General features: G+C 41.2%; 1 protein-coding gene across 1 annotated transcript; it reads right to left on the reverse strand.

Moving 5' to 3' along the window:
* Positions 1 to 327: 327 nt before the first annotated feature.
* On the reverse strand, positions 328 to 24,584 carry LOC137255519 (uncharacterized). Its single transcript, XM_067792955.1, has 23 exons — positions 24,379 to 24,584; positions 23,092 to 23,168; positions 22,598 to 22,713; positions 21,926 to 22,015; positions 21,613 to 21,756; positions 21,230 to 21,342; positions 20,673 to 20,773; positions 17,507 to 17,595; positions 16,976 to 17,091; positions 16,725 to 16,849; positions 15,957 to 16,049; positions 15,507 to 15,679; positions 13,329 to 13,424; positions 11,946 to 12,074; positions 11,060 to 11,209; positions 10,492 to 10,576; positions 10,012 to 10,124; positions 8,825 to 8,981; positions 7,048 to 7,185; positions 6,475 to 6,660; positions 5,685 to 5,897; positions 780 to 893; positions 328 to 536 (listed from the first exon to the last, which is right to left on the reverse strand). The coding sequence occupies exons 1-23, from the start codon at positions 24,483 to 24,485 to the stop codon at positions 406 to 408; spliced, it is 2,856 nt and encodes a 951-aa protein (XP_067649056.1). The 5' UTR covers positions 24,486 to 24,584; the 3' UTR covers positions 328 to 405.
* Positions 24,585 to 25,918: the final 1,334 nt, after the last annotated feature.

Raw genomic sequence — 25,918 nt, forward strand, 5'->3', positions numbered from 1 at the left:
TATTGTAGTCCAGTATAGCCGTGTCACAGATCTCTGATATTGAAGTCCAGTGTCACAGATCTCTGATAGTCTAGCTCTGTGTAGCTGTGTCACAGATCTCTGATATTAAAGTCCAGTGTCACACATCCCTGATACTAGAATCAAGTGTCACAGATCTCTGATCTTCTAATCTTCTGTCATAGATCTCTGATGTTGTAAGTGTAGTACAACGTAACGAGTCCCGGTGGCGTGAATCGATGCTCATTACGTAGTGCACTTGTTTGGCTATCGATACCTTGTAAATCCGAAATTATTGCTGACGTGTTAAACAACACTTGTAAATACAACTTAGCTATATAGAGATTAATTTATGAAAAAACAAAACAGAGATCACAGCTTCGGATACATTTAGTAGTCAGTAGACTATTAGACGCTTGATGGTACAGTTCTTTGAGTAGCATCGGGACGGAAGTAGGCAGTGACGGGAAGGTTCCGGTGAGAACCACAACGTTGCCAGAAGTACGTCGCCCTCTCGAAGCAATTATCACCAAGGTTATCTGGAAATCAGACTCACGATTAGGAATATACCAGTGGCGTTAGCCTCTTCTAGCTGTTGCGAAACTTTCAGCATGGAAACGGTAGAAATTGCCATATTTTGTTTTTGTGTATTTTCAGTAATTTCAAGAAAAGAGATCACCATCGTTGACATCAAATCCATGTTTCTGTTCAGACCTCTAGCACAACAACCCATACAACTAATGCTAAACAATTTAAAGAAGACTAAAAACAGAAATTCTTACCAGATCCAGCGTTGGTAGCGCCCCACGCGTCATAGAAAAATGGTTTCAGCTGCTTGTCACCGGGACAAGACGTTATCTTGATCCAACATCCCGCACCTGCATTACGGACGGTACCTGCAAAATGTGTCATACGGGTCATCAACATTCCGCACCTCCATTACGGATGGTACCTGCAGTATCTGTCATACAGGTCATCACCATCTGCATTACGGAAGCTGCGTGCAATATGTGTTATGAAGTCGTCATACAGGTCATCAATACGTGACACCTTTAATAAGTTCACAATAACAGACACCAGCATTGATGGCTGTACCCTGAGGGTCATCCAAATTGCCATATGCATCCGGAACCTGTATTGTAGGTTATTAACATCGGGAACCTGTATTGTAGGTCACTAACATCGGGAACCTGTATTATACATCATTAACATCCGGGAACTTTCATAAAGGTGAACAACATCCGGGATCTGTCATTAAGATCATCAACATCCAAGGCCTGTAATAAAGGTCATTATTACCCACGTGGTACTTCTGAAAGGTGTTTCATAACAAAGTGACACATATGTGTCATAACACATTCGAGTGATTTGATTGGCTAATACGTGAACTTTGACATTACTGGTACTACTTTCACCACTCATTCCAGTCATGATTTTCATTCAAGTTACAAACGAAAACACTTCTATGGAATTTGATAAAATTTATTTCATTTAGTGTGGTTACGAGCATTTTTTTTCAATTCTATGATAACTCAAGTTTCTGTAATAAAAACGAAAATAAAACAATCTATAAAAATACGTAAACAAATACATCTAGCAGGTCTCTCATGAGTGTAAACAAATATGGCGTCGCCCGTAAAAGTTATTGATTTCGTCAAAATTGACTGACTATTGGTTGGAAGAGTTGTGAATGTTATCAAGAGATTGAATACCTTCTGCGTGTATGTTGTCAGGACTGCACAGTAACACACAACATCAAAAGACGAGCGGCGCTCTTGTATGTTTATCACTGCCACTGTCAGCCGCATCCATTCGCGTCCTCCCGCACAAACATATTGTCACTGCCATACCTCCCGTCGTTTCTTATGTAGGGGTCAAAGGCACTTCCCAGAATCTGAACACAATAGGCTTGAAATCGTCTTCGTTCGAGGTTGTAGGCTTTGTTTTCAGACCCAACTTTAGGTGGAGTCTTCAACATAAACGTCGAATCTCGACAAGTGGGATTTCCAAGCCGAGATGAGGCGTCACTGGCATCCTGCGCACAGCGTCACCGAATTATTTACAGTAACTCGTCCTCCGTTGAAGAACATTAAGCTCAACTATTTGAGACGTACAGTTCCCTGTTATTCATATTCATCTTTTCTGTTGAGTTTGTTGCTCCTAATTAAATTCTTCCTATAATCTTTTTCTTTGTGAACACTATTCAACATGATGACTAGCCCGACAGTGATGGCCGACTGACGTTCAGGCAAGATTTAGGTCACGTAGTCAAGTTCAAAATATTTACACTTCACAAGTGTTTTGATGAATTACATTATTGCTCTTGAAAAGAAATCCTCAACTGAAAAGAATTAAAGTTTGATTACGACTTGATTCTGTCTTAATTTGTTTATTTTCTTGTGATTAGGTACGGTATAGGAAAATTAATACATTGCCTCTACGCAGCGTATGTTTTCCTGGAGTGAAGCGGTTGACAATCCAATCACCAATATGGTGTATTAATCAGCGTTACATGGTTCTATATAGAAAAGCAAAATATTGCTTTATTTTAACGATATTTTCACTTTTTAGAACGTGGGTAATAAAAAGGATACAAAACTTGTTCCCCTTTCATATCAAGTTTATGTCCCTCGCTAAAGAAGCTCGAGACAAACCAAAATTATTTCACGAGGCACATAAACTTCATATGAAAGGGGAAGCTCGTTTAACATCCTATACTTAACATCCAGCACCCGAGGGCCCTCGGGATGATATTGTTTTCAGGGGCTGACATGACTGCCAAAAGGGAAAAAAAGTCTTATCGTAACCTTTTCATTGTCGCCGATAGACTTTTTATTTCTCTATAATTTTATCAGAAGGCTACGTCGCCACTGTCTTTTATATATAGGTAGTTGTACGTCCTACCCGCATTTGACTCACCTCCATAATCACAGGCTTCTACACCAGTGACGTTTGACAATTTGAATTCTCACTCAGTTGTCATCCGTCAGGCATCACACACACATGCATGACTGACACAAGTTATCGATGTTGTATAAGTCACAGATGAGCACCCTCTCTATGTTTTTTCTCTATTTCGTAGTTCGAAATGTTTAATTATTATCAGTTAAGTACCTTAAGTTGCTTATTGTTACTAATTGTACATAAAGTAAACATATCTATCACGCATCACTTACTAAGTTAAGCACCAGCACGTAAAACAGTGTGTGAAATTATAATTAGTATCTAGTTTGTAAACCTTTTACTATCCACATAAACAATATTTAGCAATAACAATATGTATCACCTCTATGTGACGACGTCATGTAAACAATGACCATTATTCAGTTGTTATCATAATTATAACGGATGACACCGTTCTATGTAACTGTCAATTAATTAACATGCTTGACTGATTCACAGTCAGTTGTCATCCGTCAGCCATCAGATATGCATGAGTAACACAACATCTTACTAATGTATAGTTCACAGGCAATAAACGAGACGTTTTACACACATGAGGATCTCTGTCCGGTATTTTGTCTGACTTGCAAGACTAAGGCTTGAGCCCGCCACATCATCGTATAACACATTTGTAAATACTGAAACAGTCAATTACGATTGAAAGAAACAATTGTAAACTGTTTATTCATAGCAATTACACTGGGATACCCCTACACCCATTGCAATGCCCATTACCATTTCTTGATTGACAGCAACACGAGCAGACAATGTAAGCTACTTAACTGTAAAATAAACTAGAGTCCGTCTATAGACGTTTGGAGCATTTTCATTCCATACCAGTTTAGTAACCGGGCAATACGGTCGATACGTATTTTCGACCTTGTTGGTCAATATGGCCATATGCCGAAAGCCGGCATTGTATGTTCCAAATGGTGAATGTTCTTGATAGGACGTGGTATAGGATAAAGGTCCATAATACCCAGCACCTGTAATAAAGGTCCTTATCATCCAGCACCTGTAATAAAGGTCCTTAATATCTAACACCTGTAATAAGGGTCTTCACCACCCAGCACCTGTAATTAAGGTCCTTATCATCCAGCACCTGTAATAAAGGTCCTTAATATCCAACACCTGTAATAAGGGTCTTCACCACCCAGCACCTGTAATTAAGGTCCTTATCATCCAGCACCTGTAATAAAGGTCCTTATCATCCAGCACCTGTAATAAAGGTCTTTACCACCCAGCACCTGTAATAAAGGTCCTTATCATCCAGCACCTGTAATAAAGGTCCTTAATATCCAACACCTGTAATAAGGGTCTTCACCACCCAGCACCTGTAATTAAGGTCCTTATCATCCAGCACCTGTAATAAAGGTCCTTATCATCCAGCACCTGTAATAAAGGTCTTTACCACCCAGCACCTGTAATAAAGGTCCTTATCATCCAGCACCTGTAATAAAGGTCTTTACCACCCAGCACCTGTAATAAAGGTCTTTACCACCCAGCACCTGTAATAAAGCTTCTTAACATCCAGCACCTGCAATAAAGGTCATTAACATCAGCACCTCTGAAAAAGGTCATTAACATCCAACACCTGTAAGGCACAGAATATGTAGTACATGTCATACACTTCCGCTAACTTGAATACAGCTATCGACTATGTTGTATATAATACACATAATTATAATGGGCAGCTATTCATGTCATCAATATACGGCAGTTGTAATATAGTTCACCTTCAGTCAGCAATTCACAGTCTGTGAAAGTTCAAACGACATTTCTTTCAGATTTTATGTAAAAGGTGTCAGAACTTATGAATTCTCAAGGTACGTCCCACCGAGATTATTCCAGCTGTAAGTCATGATCTTAATGCGCCCATTTTATTAATGTGAAAAATGCGTCTGCACTCTTCTCGCATTATTACAATGACGCATTTCAGTGACCTTGTGACGATGTGATAACTAGCCGCCCTCAACAGGCAGCATGGGTTGATTACTCCCCAGAGCGTTGAGCTGGTTGACATCCCTTGATTAAGGGGACACTCCAGCGCCTTGAACATGTACTAGTTACATCTACATGTGCGCTATACAAATATCATAAACGATATTATCCCATGAAAACATGCAGAATAATTGTTGTGATACAGGCATACCCATTGTTTTAATATCCAGGACACTTGTTCCGATACAGATATACCCACTGTTCTAATACTCAGGTCAGTTGTTATGATACGCACAAACCCATTGGTCGAATGTACAGGCTAATTGTTCTGACAAAGACACGCCCATTTTTCGAATAGTTAGGTCAGTTGTTTTGATACAGACATACCCACTGGCTTAATATTCAGGCCAATCGTTCTGTCATAAACATACCCATTGTTCTAGTATTGAGACCAGTTGTTCTGATACAGCTACACTCATTGGCCAGTTACTCGGATATTAATGAAACCATTCTTTCGGCACGTTTGTTCTGATATAGAGACCAATTGTTGTTCCACTGATCATTTGTTGCCTTGAAAATACGTGTTTTATTCATAATGGTTTGAGTCACACAACATATGCGTATTCAAATAATTCTGTATATAATACGACAATAGCTACTTGTATAGTTTCCACGCACTTGTGCATGCTCAAAGTGCTAACGCGTTGTTAGATGGTTAACATGAATGGGTGCCACCGGTCCGGGTACCCATTCACCGCTGGCATAAGTGTAAGTGATGTTCACAAAGACGTGAGAGCACCTACCTGTTGGCATAAATATGCTTGAGATGGGATACTGGGGGTCAGATCCACAATAGGTCCAGATTGCTCTTGCCCGTGATAAACAACCCTCCACATCGGTACTTGCATTTTGGGCTTGTTCTGCATGGGAATCGCGATGTATACCAGCATGGGCGTAATGTTTGGGGCACTGTTCAAATGCATTGTAGCAACCAGTTCCAGCAATGGTCATGGCACCTGAAATGGATGTCGTAGATTGCACCTCAGTCTACATGTTATGTAGGTCTTTTAGTGGGTAAGTCTGGCGAGGCGCTATTTCCGGTACCACATTTCCGGTGGCACGCGTATATTCAAGAATCAAGTCCTGGTTACAAACTGCCCTAAATCGTATGTTACAATTGATCAGACTCTAAATGGCACTGTGTGTTCATACACAGCCACTTGTCCGACTCTATTTTGGAGGAAGCCACGGGGGTTAGTTGGGTTAGACGAGTGATATATTTTGTGTTCCAGTTCCTAATTATAACGTGTGTTTCAGAGACGAATTCGTTGGATCGAAAGTGAAAAGTTTTGGTTTTTTTTAAATTATCTAATCGTCTCAAAAGAGGCATTTAAGAGCATTAAATATTACGTACGTAAGATCTTGAAGTAAAGGAAACATATTGGCGTGGCACTTTCTTGTTGTCTCAAGGATCAAGGCTGTATCTTATTTTCTACACATTTACACCGTGATTTAGGCAAGTCTCATTCTGTTATAAACGTATCTGAGACTCCGATCCATCCCACATACCGACCGTGTCTTACATATACCAACCTGTTGGACCGAACACAGCCGTGAGTGAATGGCTGCCACTGGATCCACAGTATTTCCACTGGTCAGCAGCCCGAATGAGACACCTTGCCTCCCTTGTCCACACAGGGTCATTCTTCTGGTCACCCATGTCCCGGAACACACGGGGTCGAGGATGTCTGGGACACTGGTCAGTGATGAACCAACACCCTGAAAGTGATTAGTCAGTTTCAGAGACGTATCCAGGATTAGTACAAACGAATACACCTTTCCCAATCAGGAAGATTTATTGTTGTTTAACGCCCCACTCAGCACTATTCCAACTTTATGACGGCGGTTTCCAATAAACGAGTCTGGTGTATTCAGTCCAATGATCAACATCATGAGAATCAGTCTGTGCAATTGGAATACGATTATATGTGTCATCCAGCAGGCCAAACCACCCTAGACGAATCTTATGAAAAGCATCGGTTGCTGAAGACCCTTTCTACCTTAAATCTTCATGGGCATTGTCAGAGATACGACTTGTTCCTTAACAGCGGCTTGGCGATCAGTGTTACAGGATCCTCGCCACACGTACATAATGGAGAATCTCACCTTCTGTAATATTTGGGTATAACAGGTTTGGTCCAGACCCGTCGGAGATATACGGTGTTGCAGGAACCTTTGTTTCCGGGGCAACCGTAGACTGATCACACGGTTGAGGAGTCGGAGATGCCGGTATTGTTGGCAAGACTGAGGAAAGAGTCATATACTGACAATTAGTAGTTATATTTTGTGAATGAAATGGTGGAAACACATTGAAACATTTTATTCGAGTAATATTAAAGGTCACACGCAACGTAAAACACAACTTTGCAGATTCTGATACCTTTAGGTATCCACTTACCGAAACAAATCATGAAAAGTGCCAATTCAGTCTATAAAGTTGAAAAAAACGCGATGAAAAAAAGCCCGCGAAATCGGAGTTCAAACGATTCACTAAATTCTCTCCCCCCCCCCTCCCCGAGCGCTGGGGAAAAAAACTGGTTTTAATAGCTGTGCTGCGCTGCGCCAATAACGCATGCGCAGTGAATAGGTTCGCGGAGCTTGAAACAGTATGCATACTCGGAGTATGAGGTCGTGAGCAGTAGTCTAATCTTGGTTGTGTACACAAACAACTAAATAATCTACTCGTTACATAAACAAACTTTTTGATTGTAGTAAGCAGCCTCAGAGAAAGCTCAATGCCTGGTTTATTGACACCTGTATGTCTGCCTGGCTGTCTGCTAAAGACATTATACAATAGACAGCTTCAATCATTGACCACATGCAATTTGAACTTAATACCTATCAGACTATAGGCCATAAACAACACAAGTTGATTTATGACTCGTGCACCCGAGTCCAGTCTCTGCCACATTATGTAATTAGGCAGGTATGATACTTGTACACATGACATGGTTTTATGTCTATGGGTTGCAAACAAACTACATCCATTTTTTCGGATGACTGGATTTGACGGAAACTGGTGCAAACTCTTTCAAGTCCTGGTTTGTATTTGGACGAATGACAGTTTCCTCTCACGCAGTAGTTCACCATCTCTGCTGAGCTGATTTTTTATTTGATCGAACTCAAATTCAGAGAACGGGTATATACAAAACCCAACATCTCTATATAAATTTCTCTAGGGATAACAACTCATTCTAGAGTAAATGATTTTGTTTCACAACAGTATATGAATCCATACTGAAACGATGCATCAAGTACAATAAAAGAAGTTGTTATCCATGTTATTCTTGTGACTGGCTATACTTCTAAAAAGTCCATCAAACAGATCATCTTTCTGTACACACAATGAGCCCTCAGCGTATCAGCAAATGAACCAGCCAATCGGAAGTCGTCGTTACCCTTGAGTGCACCGCCACACGCTATGACTGGGTTCGGTCTCCCGAGGGCTTCGTTTCGAGGAAAGTAAGCCCAAGTACATAATATTGCACGTTTGAATCGCGATTGTACGCTCATAATTTTGTGTATTTGTTTTTTAACAAGCAGCAATGTATATTAGGTGTCATGAATAAGTGATAACTGTGTTTTAATTATGTTTGATTTTTTGGTTGCATGTGACCTTTAAGGATTAACTGCAGCATGTAACGCAACATTAGTTCTACTTACTACAGGATAACATAGACATTCATAAAAAGTTGTGTTAAATAATTGTAACCAAGTTCGGTTAAGTATTAACGATGAAGCATACATATCTCAAAGTGAGTGAGTCAGTGATTTAACGGAAAATCGACAATACTGAAGATATATAGTCATGTTTCAAAAAAGTTAAAAAAAACTCCAGTTAATGTAACGCTATTACAGGCTGGGGTGATCGAAATACCCTCACCTGTCTTCAAGTACGTTGGACCTGTGCTTTGACGTGGTCCGACATTTTTCAGAGCTATTGGTTCTTCAAAGTTTACACCATTTGCCCATTGTTTGGCGCCACAACGAAGTCGGAAATCCCCGTTCTCCGGAGAGTAAAAACTGGATTTCTGGAGTACCTAGAAACCAGATACCTCCGTCAGACGCATGTCCTGAATACGTGTTATATTTTAAACACGCAAGTGAGTGTTTTGATAATGGAAACTCACCATACAAATAATACACACACGTGGAGTGGGGAGTTGGATAATAACCAGATGTCTTTTCATGTAAACTCTTGATGAAATTGGTGTCAAACACACTTCGCTTCCTCGATACGAGTTTCAGGTAAGGGAGTAATGTCATTTCGGTGTACAACTGTGAACAGGTTTTGGAATAACCCAATCATGTTGCAGAAGGATGTCTACTGTGCGAGTCCGTGCCGTTCATTACCATGGAACACCAAAATATCACATTTATTTCAAACTATAAGCCTCACCTCTGCTTTTTGTTTTTTAGAAAACACATCTTGCAGTTGAGTAACAGTGAATTCTTGTGTCAGACACTTCAACTGCAGTCTGAAGCACCTTTTTCGCAATGCTCTTGGACAAGTTATTAGTTTCGATAACATCTCAGTCTCCCCACATCTCCACAATATCTAATGAGCGATAACATATGGAAAGAAAGTGCAAATGGATGATGATGGAGATGAGGACGACGATGATGAGGATGAGGATGAGGATGAGGATGAGGATGAGGATGATACAGTTATATCTAAATACATTTAATATTCGGTAACATACGAAAGGTAAGTGGACAAGGAAAATGATGATCAAGATGATCAAGACGATGGCGAGAAGGATTGAGTGAGTTTAGTCTTATGCTGCACTCAGCAATATTCCAGTTATATGGCGGCGGTCTGTACATAATCGAGTCTGGACCATACAATCCAGTGATCAACAGCATAGGCATCGATCTGCACAACTGGGAACCGATGACATGTGTCAACCAAGTCATCGAGCCTGACCACCCGATCCCGTTAGTCGCCTCTAACGACAGGCATAGTCGCTGTTTGGAGCAAGCATGGGTTGGTGAAGACTTATTCTACCCCGGATCTTCACGGGTCAGGATGATGATGTTGATGACGACGACGATGACACAGCCACTTACCACATGGTCTTCGTGGACATCGAAATATCTCTTGTAAGCAAAGTTTGGCTGAAAGTAGAGGACCCCCTTCTGATTCCCCTGGTTCCAGAAGATGTTCTTGTAGATCTGATTACCTGTGGATACCATGTCTACTTGTACACATTCTGGGTGAGATGGTCGAATTTGTCAAATTAAAGGTTTACTTGCACCTATGTTCTGAACGCCATTCACAAACATGCATTATTGCGAGTTATGACACTTTTTGATTGTTTTGTAAGGGCGAAAACGGGACAAGGTAATACCTAGGACTCCCAACATAATATGTCTTCCTGTATAAAGGAGCGGTGGGGTAGGCTAGTGGTTGAAGCGTTTGCTGGTTACGCGGAAGAGCCGGGTTCGATTCCCCACATGGGTACAATCTGTGAAGCCCATTTCTGGTGTCCCTCGCCGTGATAAGCGGCGTAAAATCGAAATCACTCACTCACACACTGCATGGTTTACCTTCAGGGTAAAGAGGCGTCCCAGTTTCTAACGTACTCATCTGAGGGTATTTCGCTTTCCACAGAGCACCTTTGTATGGAACAGACTGAAATAAAGTGAAATTCATATATTACCCTTTCCAGTTATAAATGCATTATCAGCCAGCGTAATATCTGTGTCAGTACATGTACAATCCATTTCTCGGTACCGGTTGTGAATGAGTTAGTGAACCACAACCAGTAACATTTCAGTTGATCGTGTGGTCTTTCAGGGAGAGGGTGAGGGCCAGAAACGATGGCATAAATTCATCCATCATTAATCTTCACGTTATTTGGAAAAGCACAAAAGCACACAATTTGGTGGTCACCCGGCAACGAGGTCACATAGTTTGGGGAAAATGTTCATACGAATTCTCAATGGGTCCAGAACAGTCACTTTTTTACTGTTCACCTGCATCTGTTACGAGGAGGACAACATAGCACAATAGTTACAACAAAATAAACTTGTAGGATATGTAACATCAATGTCTAATTGCCGTCACATACACGTGAAAACAAGTGAATGTGTATTATGGCACATATCAACCTACAGCCAGATCTTGGTCAAGTACTAGATGAACGTCGAAATTAGGCGATGACCCTCTGGCGTCTACTTGTATGCTCTCCGATACACTATCGTACATGACGTTGTAGCGGATGATGTTGTCACGGCCGCCACCGATGTTGGCATGGATGTCGTTCTACCAAAAGAATCGTGAATGATGTGAAGCTCTTATGATAATGAAAATTGTAGTTCAGCGTTTTGATACAGGTTCCTATACGATCCTATACGTTATGTTGTAACTATGCAAGCATACTTGACAACTTGGACAAGAGTCCGCATGAAAACGTCGGACAATATGAATAAAGTTGTAGAAGCTGCCGCTTTCTCCTCTCCCCATCCAATCTGTAAACCTAATCTGTAGTCTCCCAGCTATATGGTGATCATAACAATGAACATAACGATCTAGGTAACAGGGATATACAACGTGAATCAACCATGTCAACGTGTCTGACCACTGACCCTGTTGATCTCGGACATTCGTATTCACACACGTTATTGCTGTTGTGCAGGTCATTAACGAACACGCGGTCCCCTGCTCGAATTGTGGCTTCAGTCTTTGGGGTTGACACATTTTTGTAACTGACTTGGTACCTTATGTGTCTCAGTTTTCAATATGCGGACATAAATTCTGTACATTTGGCATACCATTATGAAAACTTAAACATCAACATTGCCTTTCTTGACACCGCCTTTTGCCCATACAATAAATCCGGTGTAAGTCTATTGCACCAATGTGTCGAAATGGTATGAAAGTGGTATTTCATTTGGCTGTTTTTATCTGTGTCTTCGTGTTTTTTATCACAACGTGGTTTCGTCTGATGGAGATACAAGCATGTTCTGCAATTAACGTTGTATTTTAATGTTATACTCACGTGGTAGAAGACGTTGTGTTCAACGGTGACGCTGGAGTACTGGTCGTCCAGCATGATGCCCCTGACACCGGACCCTGGCATTAACCTGATAGTATCGTGGATGTGGTTGTATCGGATCATGTTGCCTCGCTGCCATTGGGGAACATAAAAACATACAAATGCCCTTAAGAGAAAAAAAAACCCCATCAAACATACATACGGTATTACTGGGCACAGAACATTCGGCACCATCATGGGGAGGAGGGATAGCATACTGGTTAGAGCTTTATACAATATCATTCAATATTTCATGGTGTCCTGCGCCGTAATATTGCTGGAATATAGCTAAAGGCGATGAACAACTAAACACACTCACTCACTCAACCCTGTTCATACAAGTGTTTCTATTCAAAAGAACCCATTTGTGCATGCAAAAGCATGCGTTTCGACCTTCAGACGTGACTATGTAAATTTGAAAAAGTCGGATAAGTACTCAGACATGTACAATCGGTAATGGTATCGCGCAGTTTGATTTTCATTGTCAAAACAGACACTGATTGACACGAACAGGTCACAGGTCCTGGGAGCGTTAAATGTATACGTACACAGGGTTTTCCAGGAATGTATCATTTCTTTTGTCATAGCATATAGTTACGACACAATGACAATCGTCCGAATTGTTTTCAGCAAATATTTCTGATTTACTGACGTTTATTGAAAGGGTCTTGCCATTTTTATGTTTTGAAATTAGCGTGACCATTATCTTGAATTCAAAAATAAAATGGGATTTAGCAGGAAGTCCGTGTTCATGACGAGGTATCCATTTCGCACCTGGCAGGTAGACACGAGACAAATCAGTTCTCAAACGCCCAGAGTCGCTGTCAGCCAGATAGAGGCAGATCTCAAGAAACTGTTGGATCTCAAATATATCGAACAATCATACACTGGGGAGGTTACTCTTTATTCCAGATACTTCGTACAACCATTCGACGAGTACTTCAAAATGCCTCCAGATGTGCTTCAAAATGCATCACTTCAAATAAATAAACACACAACACAAAATTCTGTGTTATGGTCAGTTTTCTGTTGTCATGTTTAATACCAGGATCCAGTGATTTTCGGTGTGAATTCCAGATCCGTCAAGATTGTAATGTTTGATCTTTCAGTACTTGCATTGCACCTATCCTTCTAGTATATTACTGTAATATCCGAACCAAATAATATTCCTAAAAGCAGCGTCAAACCTAAATAACATTTTGTGTAATTTTACTCAGAGTAAAAGTAATAGCCTCAAACCTAAATAACCTTTTGTGTAATTTTACTCAGAGGTAAAATAACAGCGTCAAACCTAAATATAATTTGTAATTTTAACACGGAAGATGCACGAGGTAGATGAGGACTTACAAAAGACCAACTCCTTGTAGCATGGAAAGCACCACAGTCGCTGGCATTGAGGCAGGTGTGGTGGACGTGATTATACTCCATCACGTGGTCGTTACCCTGGAGAGCAAGATACTTTTATGAATATTCTTTAGAAAATGCAAACATTAAAGGTCACATGCAACGTAAAACACAACTTTGCAGATTCTGGTACCTTTCGGTATGCACTTACCGAAACAAATCATAAAAAATGCCAATTCAACCTATAAAGTTGAAAAAAACGCGATGAAAAAAAGCCCGCGAAATCGGAGTTCAAAATTCACTAAATCCCCCCCAGCGCTGGGGGGAAAACTGGTTTCAACAGCTGTGCTGCGCTGCGTCCATAACGCATGCGCAGTGAATAGGTTCGCGGAGCTTGAAACAGTATGCATGCCCAGCGTCTGAGGTCGTGAGCAGTAGTCTAATCTTGGTTGTGTACACAAACAAGTAAATGATCTACTCGTTACGTAAAACAAACTTGTTGATCTGTCACAGAGAAAGCTCAGTGTCTGGTTTATTCACACCTAGATGTCTGCCTGCCTGTCTGCTAAAGACAACATGCAGTACACAGCTTCAATCATTGACCACGGGCAATTTGAACTTAACACCTATCAGAGTATACGACATAAAGAAAATACGTTGATTTATGACTCGCGCACCCGAGTCCCGTGTCTGCCACATTATGTAATTCGGCACGTGTGATACACATGACATGTTTTTATGTCTGTGGGTAGCAAACAAACTACATTCACTTTTTTCGGATGACTGGATCTGACGGAAACTGGTGTAAACTCTTGTCAGTTTCAAGTCCTGCCTTGTACTTGGACGAATGACAGATTCCAGCCACGCTGTTGTTTACCATCTCTACTGATAAGATTTTTGATTGGATCGAGCGCAAATTCAGAGAGCATGTATTTTCCAAACCCAACATCTCTATATACATTCTTCATGGATAACGACTTGTTTTAGTGTATATGATTTTGTTTGACAACAGTATATGAATGCATACTGAAACGACGCATCAAGTACACAAAAAGAAGTTGTTATCCATAAAGAATCTTACTTTCTTGTGACTGGCTATACTTCTAAAATGCCCATCAAACAGATCATCTGTCTGTACACACAATTAACCCTCAGCAGATCAGCAAATGAAACAGCCAATCAGAATCCATCGTTACTCTTGAGTGCACATCCAGGTGCTAAGACTGGGTTCGGTCTCCCGAGGGCTTCGTTTCGGGGGAAGTAAGCCCAAGTACAAAATATTGCACTTTTGAATCGCGATTGTACGCTTGAAATTTTGTTTATTTGTTTTTTTAAAGCAGCAATGTATATTATATGTCATGAATAAGTGATAAATGTGTTTTAATCATGTTTGATTTTTTGGTTGCATGTGACCTTTAATGAAACAATTAATTAAACAAACAAAAAGACTTAATCTTGAGTACACCTTACAACCCGACATGCCGGCGTTATACACACTGGTATTCTATTTATTAGAATTGGTCGGGCTCGCTGACACATTTCATCGTATCCCACTTGCGTAGATAGGTGCACATGCTGTTGATCACTGGGTTGTCTGATCCAAACTCGATTATTCACAGATCATTTCTCCATATGCCTGGTATATTGCCGCGTGCAGCGTTAAAGAACAACAGACCAAAAAACTACTATCTATTTCTACCTTGGCCATGATTTTGCGTAATACGGGTGCTATTTTGTCAATCCAGCCCATGTACAAGTTACGGAAATAACAATTTTAGACCAAATCTTGGAGAGCTACTAGGAATGATACTACACTGTGCTGGTTGATTAACGTTTGTATATACCAAGGTAATTCCTGATTAGGCTTGTTAGTTATATAAGTTTGCAGTTGATTAACGTTTGTATATACCAAGGTAATTCCTGAGTAGGCTTGTTAGTTATATACGTTTGCAGTTGATTAACGTTTGTATATACCAAGATAATTCCTGATTGTTTCGAGATGTTGTCTAGAGCAATCTGCTTATATAGTCGCAATGGCATTTTAAGTAATGGGTGGTAACACATTCTACAGTTTCACCAGTTGGTTGTGTAAGAAAACAATGGAATGTTACGTGTTTTGCCAGATTGTGTGAACACACCGCGAGAAAAATACGTATCCACTATTCCTGAAAAGGTACACACGTCGAACTTGATGGCAGCATACTGTCCATCATGGATGTGGTTGTACCGTATGAGGTTGCTGACACCATCAACGTGTACTGCGTCCTGTCCAACTGCCCCCACCCGACTGTAACTCCAGATGTGGTTGTCTTCAACCACGTTACCGGAGGCGATGAGGTTGACACGGTCACCGCCTGCAGAAATATGTTTCATCCTACAAATTAGCTTGCTTTATTTTTAGCTATATAAGTTTGCAGTTTACATTCATTCGAAGTCTTCAGCAGGGTGAAAACGGTCACCGCCTTAAGAAATATATTTCAAGCAGTAATGTATATTTCATGTGTAGGAAATCAGAAGTTGTAAGCTGAAAATATACTTTTGTAATTCACTACTCAAATCAATCAACAATCCACTAGACTCAGACCGAAATACAATAATGTACATGTGATGAATACTATCGACAATAATTACCAAACAGATCTATTCCTCCACCCCCATGATGTATTTCACACCTGGACACGGTGACGGACCGACAGTCTCCTCCACAGTGGAACACGTACGAACCTGGAATACATATTCTTTGAAAATGACTAAATAAAAAAGGGAGAGAGGAAAGGAGTTTGTGGAGGGGGGGCATATTTTTAAAAATCCCGAAGGAGTTACCAAAGCAGTATGTTATGGCGTGACTTTAGGAAGGTGTAAGGAGATAAACATACTGTGCTGGAAATATATGGTATGTAACGAAACTGTAATAGCTCTAAAGGTGATTTAAAACCGATGCCGTAGCCAAGACGATACTAAATTTTATTTAAAACCGAACGCGTACAGTGAGGTTATAAATACAATATTTAGAGCTATTCTAATTTCGTTATATACGTCTCCTTTTCCAACACAGTACGTTTATCTCTAGTCTACCATAACCGCGTTATTCAGATCTTAAACACTTACAAAATGGAATGGAAAATCAGAGGTATATAACGTGATTATATACCTCTGAATGACTTTGATTAACCAATCACAATCCAGTATTTACTGAAGTCATGGTAGAATTTGCGTTCATCTGCATGCACTTGAAACGTGTTGAGATATCACTGTGACTTAATCTTTCGTGCGTCACGCCGAAGATCCCGTTCTGATTTCTCACGCTGTACAATGTTTGAAGCATATATTCTGGTATAATATAACACAGGAAATACAAATTATTATTCTGCGTCACTTAATCGATTGCAAATTCGTTACCTGTATTTTTCAGCTCAAGTTGCCTCAGTTCTACATTGGACACGTTTTGGGCATTGATTCCGAAGTGTCGACAGGCTTCAAGGGTAAAGTCCTCAAACCTCAGGTTGGACACACCAGGGTCAAGCCTGAAAAAGTTTTTGATAAGCTGAAAGATGTGCATACAAATGTATACACATCTTATGCGTTGTCCTTACATTTTCGCAAATCACAATAGAGTGTAAATGAAGGGCATGTGATGTAATCAGACTTACTTGATACAGTCATCAAGCATTGACGCATACACAATATCTGATGACTTCAAAGAACCTGTCTGTGTATTGGGCCACATGTACAGAATCCCTGTACTTCTGTCTATGTAGTACTCCCCCTGCAACAAAGTACACAATATATGATGACGCCAGGGTACCTGTCGGTGTATTAGGTCACATGTACAGAATCCCCGTACTCCTGCTAGTATTCTCCTGCAACTACGTACACAATGTCTAATGACGTCAGAGAACATTCCGATATGTTGGGTCACACGCACAGAACCCCCGCACCTTTGTCTATGTTAGTACTCGCCCTACAACAAAGTACACATAATCTGATGACGTCAGGAAACCTGCTTCAAAATGTTTGCCCCTGGAGTTATCGTGTTGGAATGTTGCTTAAAGTGACGTTAACCCGTACTGGTGTAAATCTATGTCAAAGAATAGAAGCGTCACAGTCATGGATCGGTTTTTGCATGCCAGTCCCAGAACCGGTGATGATCAATGATCTGTATACAACAATGTGAAACTCACGGGTTCGTCAATTTCCGAGAGCATGTTTATCACCCGGAAGTAGCCGCCTTGTGAGGTGATTCCAGTCAAGTTGCCGTGGTTGTAGGTACCTGTCAGAATAAACACAGCATATATGCTCTGCCTGCACACATCTTTCACGAAAATATCCGACATACCTCCATTATACACAGAGGTATTCGTCACTGTTTATCAGAACTGGTCTTCAGCAATCCATGCTTGTCTTAAAAGCCGACTAAAGGGATCAGGATTGCTGACCTGGTTGACACATGTCATCGTGTCCCAGTTGTGTCAACAGATGCTCATGCTGATGATCTCTGGATTATCTTGTGAAGACGCCAATATTTACGTAATCAATAACGTTACTTTTCTCCATAGTCATTACATGCATTCACCCTCCAAACCTTTCAAATTACTGGAAGCAGTGTGTGAGTGAGTGAAACATTAAATTCCAGATCTGAATTGTTCCACCCATTTAGCGAACAGACTGCGAGTGGGAAAGAGAGTTTTTAACACCACTTTGAAAAATATTTCTGTTGGTGTCAGTTTAATGTTGTAAAAAGCAGTAGCGATACTTTCTTAAATGTTTACCATTGTGGTGAAACGTACAAGCTCCAGATATCGGGGCGGTGGGGTAGCCTATAGCTAGTGGTTAAAGCATTCGCTCGTCACGCCGAAGACCCGGGTTCGATTCCTCACATGGGTACAATGTGTGAGACCCATTGTCTGGTGTCCCCCGCCGTGATATCGATGGAATATTGGTAAAAGCGACGTAAAACCAAACTCACTTACTCCAAATATCAGTCTAAATAACGCGAACCCAGAGTAAACCCATGATTACACCTGTCCTGCGTGGTCGCAGCTGGTTCCGGCGATTTACGCCGCCGTAGACGACAAGATCATCAGGGCCACAGTGCATGGTTAAGTAGGTTTAACCTGACTTCAACCACACTGTCCAGTAACTCCCGGCACAACCCGAAATTAAACATACACAAAGAAACCTTTGGTACAATACAGAATGAGAAGACTCACACATTTCTCATATGTATTACACATGTGCACTGTAAAGCACGCCATTTGCGAATTGAATGGAGCAATTTGTTTGTCAAACGCAATAATCAAAATATTCATGTGAAATCATTTACATTCAACTTAACATTAAGAACGTCATTGATTGTAGCTAGTATCTTCATAGAAAAGTTCACATGAGCACACACACACACGCACACACGTTTGTTGACTGAAACCTGACATCTATTGATGAAACTAAACGTATTCTACACTTGTGAGGATTAATAACGCACTTTCCCCCCAAAACACTCAAAGTAAATTAAGCTTACCAAAGGTAGTAATTTTCTGATTTTATTTTTCAGATTTTTTGCTAAATATACCTGCAATCACCAAGGGCTGAAGGGATAGTGCAAATGGGACTGGGGCCCATGCTGGTAGCAGGATCCTTGACGATCACAGTTCTACAACCCGTTTTGTATATTTTATTATCTTGCATAATAGCATATGATAGTATGTTGTATAAAGTTTAAATTACATGCTACTTTTATATCCCTATCTGTGTAGCACTATTCATTTTACTGTTCATAATTAACAGTTTCTTAATTAATAGTTTTATTAATCTTTAATATAAAATGTACATGTTCCCGTCACGATATGGCTGAAATATTGCCGATGTCAAAATAAAAATTAACTCACTCGCTCCCTTATGTCCATAATATGGCTAACATATAGTCTACGTGACCCAGTGACTCTATAAAGGCAGAAGCAAAATAACACGAAAGACGATTCATTCATTACTGTTGTTGTTTACATTGCTAACGCATTATCAGCGATAAACAATGAACGCCTTCTCTTCATAAGTGAAACAACCCTGGCCCCATGCCCCGGTGGTCCTTGTCAGCCAAAGTGATGGTGTGGTTCACAGTATCTGTTGTACTACAACTAACCTGGCCGCATGCCCCAAAGGTCCTTGTTAGCCAAAGTGATGGTGTGGTTCACAGTATCTATTGTACTACAACTAACCTGGTCGCATGCCCCAAAGGTCCTTGTTAGCCAAAGTGATGGTGTGTTTCACAGTATCTATTGCACTACAACTAACCTGGTCGCATGCCATGGCGGTCCTTGTCAGCCAAAGTGATGGTGTGGTTCACAGTATCTATTGTACTACAACTAACCTGGTCGCATGCCATGGCGGTCCTTGTCAGCCAAAGTGATGGTGTGGCTCACAGTATCTATTGTACTACAACTAACCTGGTCGCATGCCCGGCGGTCCTTGTCAGCTAGAGTGATGGTGTGGTTCACAGTATCTATTGTACTACAACTAACCTGGTCGCATGCCCCGGCGGTCATTGTCAGCCAAAGTGATGGTGTGGTTCACAGTATCTATTGTACTACAACTAACCTGGTCGCATGCCATGGCGGTCCTTGTCAGCCAAAGTGATGGTGTGGCTCACAGTATCTATTGTACTACAACTAACCTGGTCGCATGCCCGGCGGTCCTTGTCAGCTAGAGTGATGGTGTGGTTCACAGTATCTATTGTACTACAACTAACCTGGTCGCATGCCCCGGCGGTCCTTGTCAGCTAGAGTGATGGTGTGGTTCACAGTATCTATTGTACTACAACTAACCTGGTCGCATGCCCCGTCGGTCCTTGTCAGCCAAAGTGATGGTGTGGTTCACAGTATCTATTGTACTACAACTAACCTGGTCGCATGCCCCGGCGGTCCTTGTCAGCCAAAGTGATGGTGTGGTTCACAGTATCTATTGTACTACAACTAACCTGGTCGCATGCCCGGCGGTCCTTGTCAGCCAAAGTGATGGTGTGGTTCACAGTATCTATTGTACTACAACTAACCTGGTCGCATGCCCGGCGGTCCTTGTCAGCCAAAGTGATGGTGTGGTTCACAGTATCTATTGTACTACAACTAACCTGGTCGCATGCCCCGGCGGTCCTTGTCAGCCAAAGTGATGGTGTGGTTCACAGTATCTATTGTACTACAACTAACCTGGTCGCATGCCCGGCGGTCCTTGTCAGCCAAAGTGATGGTGTGGTTCACAGTATCTATTGTACTACAACTAACCTGGTCGCATGCCCCGGCGGTCCTTGTCAGCCAAAGTGATGGTGTGGTTCACAGTATCTATTGTACTACAACTAACCTGGTCGCATGCCATGGCGGTCCTTGTCAGCCAAAGTGATGGTGTGGTTCACAGTATCTATTGTCCGTATCTTGAACGCCAAGTCCGCCCAGCTCCAGTACCTAGTGCGGCAGCCAAGACACTCGTGTTATCGTTCTCGTGTTTACCAAACGATTATAAGTCAGCATTTAGAAACTAAGAAGGAAATTAATTATGATATCTGATTTCTCCAATGCTAAGTGAGTGAGTCAGCTTAGTTTTTACGCCACCTTTGGCAATATTCCAGCAATAGGGAAACACAGGAAATGGGCCTCACACCTTTCAGTTTTTGAGTAACCCAACCTGGGTCTTCAGCGTAACGAACGAAGGCTTTAACCAATAGGTTACCTCAGTGACCTCAAATCTTACGAACATTAAGGGGTTTTAATTCGTCAACTGAGGATCAGGCAATGTGATGTAATAATAAACTTCACATGAATGTGCCCATTTAAAAGATTTCGCGAGCATATGTACTATTTTTGTTAAGTGCTTATATTGAAGTAGAAAGGTCGTTTCACTGTAGTGTGAGAAAGACTCACCAGAATCCATATGCCCATGGCTCCTTTTCATTCGCCCACCTCGAGTCACGGTTCGTGTTGTACGAGAACACGTATCCATGCACATCCGGTACAGCCGTGATATCTATAAAGTCCTGCAACGTTAAAATAGAAACGTTAAAATAAAATAGGTCGCATTACTTTGACTCATTTGGGAATCCTCTAAAACATTTTGATGAAATACTTTAAACATGTAATTAATAAGCATCTCCATTTTTGCTGCTTTTAGCTCAAACAATGTTTGTAACATGAACAGTTGCTATTATTTTTTCGATTTTTGATCCGCAGAAACTGGCCCCATTCCGATTCACTCAGAGTCTAGTGTGCGTGTCTTACGATATGATACGCCACGTGTCATGACTCACGTGGTTAGGCCACCTGGCCAGGGTGAGGGGTTTACCATTGATGAACAGCTCCAAGGGGGCCAGTCTGTAGGTGAACCAACGGTCTATAGACGACAAACGGCCATAGTTTGTGATTCCCACATTTGGCAGGTGAATCTGTTTGATCTGGCCAAACAATTATTCAAACATTAAACTAGCGCTCATAAAGAAGAAACTGACGTTAAACAACATAAAATACATTCCCTTATTGCATTTAGATTATCTTTACAAATTTGACAGTAAACGTCACTATAATGAACCAGATAGTGTTGCTCTTAATGTGCGAGCTACTCACATGTGTCCGAGCTTCATTGGTCCACATTCGCAGGAGCGATTGGTCTGTGACGTCCTTGAACTGACTGACGGGAAGACGTCGTCCTCCTGTCTAAAACGTAGCAACAAGTTTGGTTTCATTACCACCAACTAAGCAAATTGACGAAGAAGTTCCCTTGTTCCTAGTACACATTTATATCACGTGCACATCCTAGCGTTATTATCCAGGAACAGGCAGACATACATACGCCTCCTGTCCTTGGTAAACATACCTACCACGGGCACCTCGTCTCCTTGGTAAACATGCACATCACATACACCTCCTCTCCATGGTATACATAAATACCACGTACACCCCCTCTCCTTGGTAGACATACATACCACGTACACCTCCTCTCCTTGGTAGACATACATACCACGTACACCCCCTCTCCTTGTTAGGCATACATACCACGTACACCCCCTCTCCTTGGTAGACATACATACCACGTACACCTCCTCTCCTTGGTAGACATACATACCACGTACACCCCCTCTCCTTGGTAGACATAATACCACGTACACCTCCTCTCCTTGGTAGACATACATACCACGTACACCCCCTCTCCTTGTTAGGCATACATACCACGTACACCTCCTCTCCTTGGTAACATACATGCCACGTACACCTCCTGTCCTTGGTAGACATACATACCACGTGCACCTCCTGTCCCTGGTAAGCTCTGAAGGTGACTGGAGACTGGTAGCCTTGTGTGAAGTGAAGCGTTGCCGGGAGATCATAATACCCCTTCATCATCTCAACGTTGATGGCTGTCAATGTATATATGAAACATGGCTAGTGACCAGATAGTGGTTGTGGGGTTAAAATGAAATCTAGACAAAAACAAATATAATTCATAACTAGAACTATACCAATAGCAATCTATGGACGCTTAGAATTGGACGACCGTTTATATATACAATTATTGCAAGAAAGTGCATACGAAGGACTAAATCGAGGTAAAGTCATACATGGTTATTAAATATTTGATCCATTTAAAGGTATAACTCCATATAGTCTGCATTGCCTGTTATGACCTGAGCTGCCTACTGTTACAGCTATGGACATGTAGACATTTGGGTGTTACGGATTAACAATAACGTGCATCCATATACTGCTTTTTACGTTTGATATGCAAAGTTACTCACTATTTCCTTTTACCCCGGGGCTTTCCAACAGCTGAAGCACTTTTGGGAGAGTCTTGACTGGATGGTGCACATCTGACCTGCGTATGTGTACGTGAGTGAGGCAATGGTAATAACGATGAGAACAGGAATTACAATATAAGTACAGCCTTGGTCACATCGATAATGAGCATGATCAACATCATGAGCATCGGTCTACACTGTTGGGATGCGATGACACGACTCAACCACGTCAGTGAGCTTGACCACTCTAGTCTCCTAGTCTGACAAGAACGGGTTGCCGAAGATCTATTCTAAGTCGGATCTTCAGGGCTGCATGTGAGAGTTATAAACACAAATAGATTAATTATGACTAAAATTGAAGAAGGATGGGAACATGTTTCATCTGATCTAGTCGTTCATCACCACTCGCCGCTTTCCGTAACCTCCAAGAAGTCTCATGTGCTAGTTACGTGCGAAAATACGACAAACCAATCAACGCAAAGAATGATTGCAATACTTTGATAAAAATAATCACCTGGGCCAGTATTTCAGTCGTGGCATTATGTCATTGTTTGAAGATCATGGAAAATATATATCATCATATTTAAAATACAAACAACATAGCTCACAAAACTATGAATTACTGAGCACAATACCACGGATGGTGAGAGATTCGAATACACGCAAGCGCTTTTGGTTATATAACAGCTTACAGTGGCCTAACTGAATATATTTCTGACGATCTGACGCCTTGCTTTGCTTCTAACCCCAAGACCGGGTTCGATTCCTACATGATTATGATGTCTCCACGCCGTGATATATGTGTGGAACCAAACTCACTAACTCATTCAACATTACAACACCGCCCAAGGTTTTTAAGTTACGGACAATGATATCAGCTTGTGATGATGAATAAACCAGGGCAATCCTTGTCTCGTCATTATTATCGGATCCTATTTCACTGAGATTACACGAAGGCTGTGCCTATCGGTTTTGTAAGGCGTGTCACATTTATTTGTGCGTGTCACATTTTTTTATTTCCATTCAAACAAAATTATTATGATCTGGCCGTGTCCCGATCATCAATCTGTGCACAATAAGAACGCGTGTGAGATCGAGTGTGGCTCAACTCATTGACAGTGCTAATCTTCCCAAGCTGTATTTCTGAGAGAAAAAGAATGTGTTCCTCCCTCGTCACTAATTTTCTAATAAAAAGTTTTTAAAAAGTCCAACCGTCCTAGTTACGTTTGAAAAAAGTGTGCCCCAAAAACATTTCTTTTTCATGTAGCCTGATAGAAATGAACGTACCCAGTATTGGTGTCGGACCCAGTGGGGGACACATACAATTCCACCGTCTTCCCCAACGACGATGTCAGAAACGTCAAAGCAATGGCGAACACCACAAACCCAAACATCGTGCTAGGTCAGTGAATGTCCGACTGTACTGTAATTTGCATTCACTGCTTGACTGCCTCAAGGTCCCTCGGGGGACTGTCATATGGTATGCAGACTGTACGGTTTGAGATAGCCTACATACCTGATAAGCTTGGATACATGACTGTCAAAACGTAAGAAAACTCAACTTTTATTCATGTCGTCAGCATTGTTAAGTTATGCATTTAAACTGTTCTGAAATACTTTCACGGAAAAATACTGAGATAAAATCCAATGACATGACAGATTTCTTCCCTTACTTTGTGATAATAATCCGCTGGTTTCATTTTAGACAGATGAATTGCTTACCAACTCAAAATCAAATAATTGCAACAAAATCAAATTTACAGAGTCGCATGAAATCGGCTGAACAAATGTGATGATTTGTGTTATAATTTTGGACACCCAAATAAAACATTTTTAAACACTTCTAGCTGTTTCTTATCGTCACTTCTAGCTGCTTCTTATCGAGTGGGTAATCAACAAGCGTGTGTAGTAAGATTTCAATTTCACACATGTAACGCGCGATAGGACACTTGGCTGTTCTACCAGCAAGTGGGGACAGTCTGCTAATAATCGAGTCTGACCAGACAAGCGAGTGAGCAGCATCACTATTGAGCAACGCAGATTGGTAGAAGTCAGCGAGTCTGCCTTCCCGATCCCGCTGGTCGCCTCATACGACAGGCGTGTTACCGAAGACCAGTTCTTACCCGTATCTTCACGGATCGACGACATATATTGCGTCATGTATAGCGTATTGCAGTCTATTGGCCATATTACATTCAAACCTTGCTACATGATTGGAACAAAATTCTGCGATATTCCATCATCAATAGATTTGATGAACAGATTTTCAAATACGGTTGTAATAATACCGATGTGACTGTGACGTTTAACACGATCACTAAAATCACTGTATTTAGGCATCTATAGTCCTCACAAAACGTATAGCGACACAATTTTTTATTCTCGTTACATTTTCATTTATTGCAATTGCAAATCATGGAATAATGCAATAGAAAGATGAAACATATGTACCTACGATTAACAAAATGAAATGGCATTAAGCAATAACAGATTTACAAATCATCAAAAGCATGTATCCGTGAAATGTGTTGCACTGATGAAGAAAAATGTTAATATCAAGGTTAAAGAAAGTGAAGCAGTGTTCAGTTAAGCAGTGTTCAGTAACGCGAACGACCACCATAAGCACAAATACGAGCTTTTACACGTCTTTGCATTGACCAAATGAGACTTCAAAGTTGCTGTTGTGGACTGTTCTTCCATTCCCTCTGGAAAGCCTCAGCAAGGCCATCCAACGTCTGAGGGTGAGCATGGAAACCGTAAACAAAAGTTCCAATAATGCTCCAACTATGTTGAATGGGATTCAGACCAGGTGACCTTGCAAGCCAGT

Source organism: Haliotis asinina, chromosome 1 (genome assembly GCF_037392515.1).
Source record: "Haliotis asinina isolate JCU_RB_2024 chromosome 1, JCU_Hal_asi_v2, whole genome shotgun sequence".
NCBI lineage: Eukaryota > Metazoa > Mollusca > Gastropoda > Lepetellida > Haliotidae > Haliotis > Haliotis asinina.

What these genes read in the sequence shown, in the direction of transcription:
- LOC137255519 (XM_067792955.1), bottom strand. Translation starts at nt 24,485, where the DNA reads ATGTTTGGGTTTGTGGTGTTCGCCATTGCTTTGACGTTTCTGACATCG. An exon ending in AGGGACAGGAGGTGCACGTG is followed by an intron (nt 22,016 to 22,597) that starts GTATGTATGTCT and finishes GCTACGTTTTAG; the next exon opens with ACAGGAGGACGACGTCTTCC. An exon ending in CCGCCATGGCATGCGACCAG is followed by an intron (nt 17,596 to 20,672) that starts GTTAGTTGTAGT and finishes TTATTCTGACAG; the next exon opens with GTACCTACAACCACGGCAAC.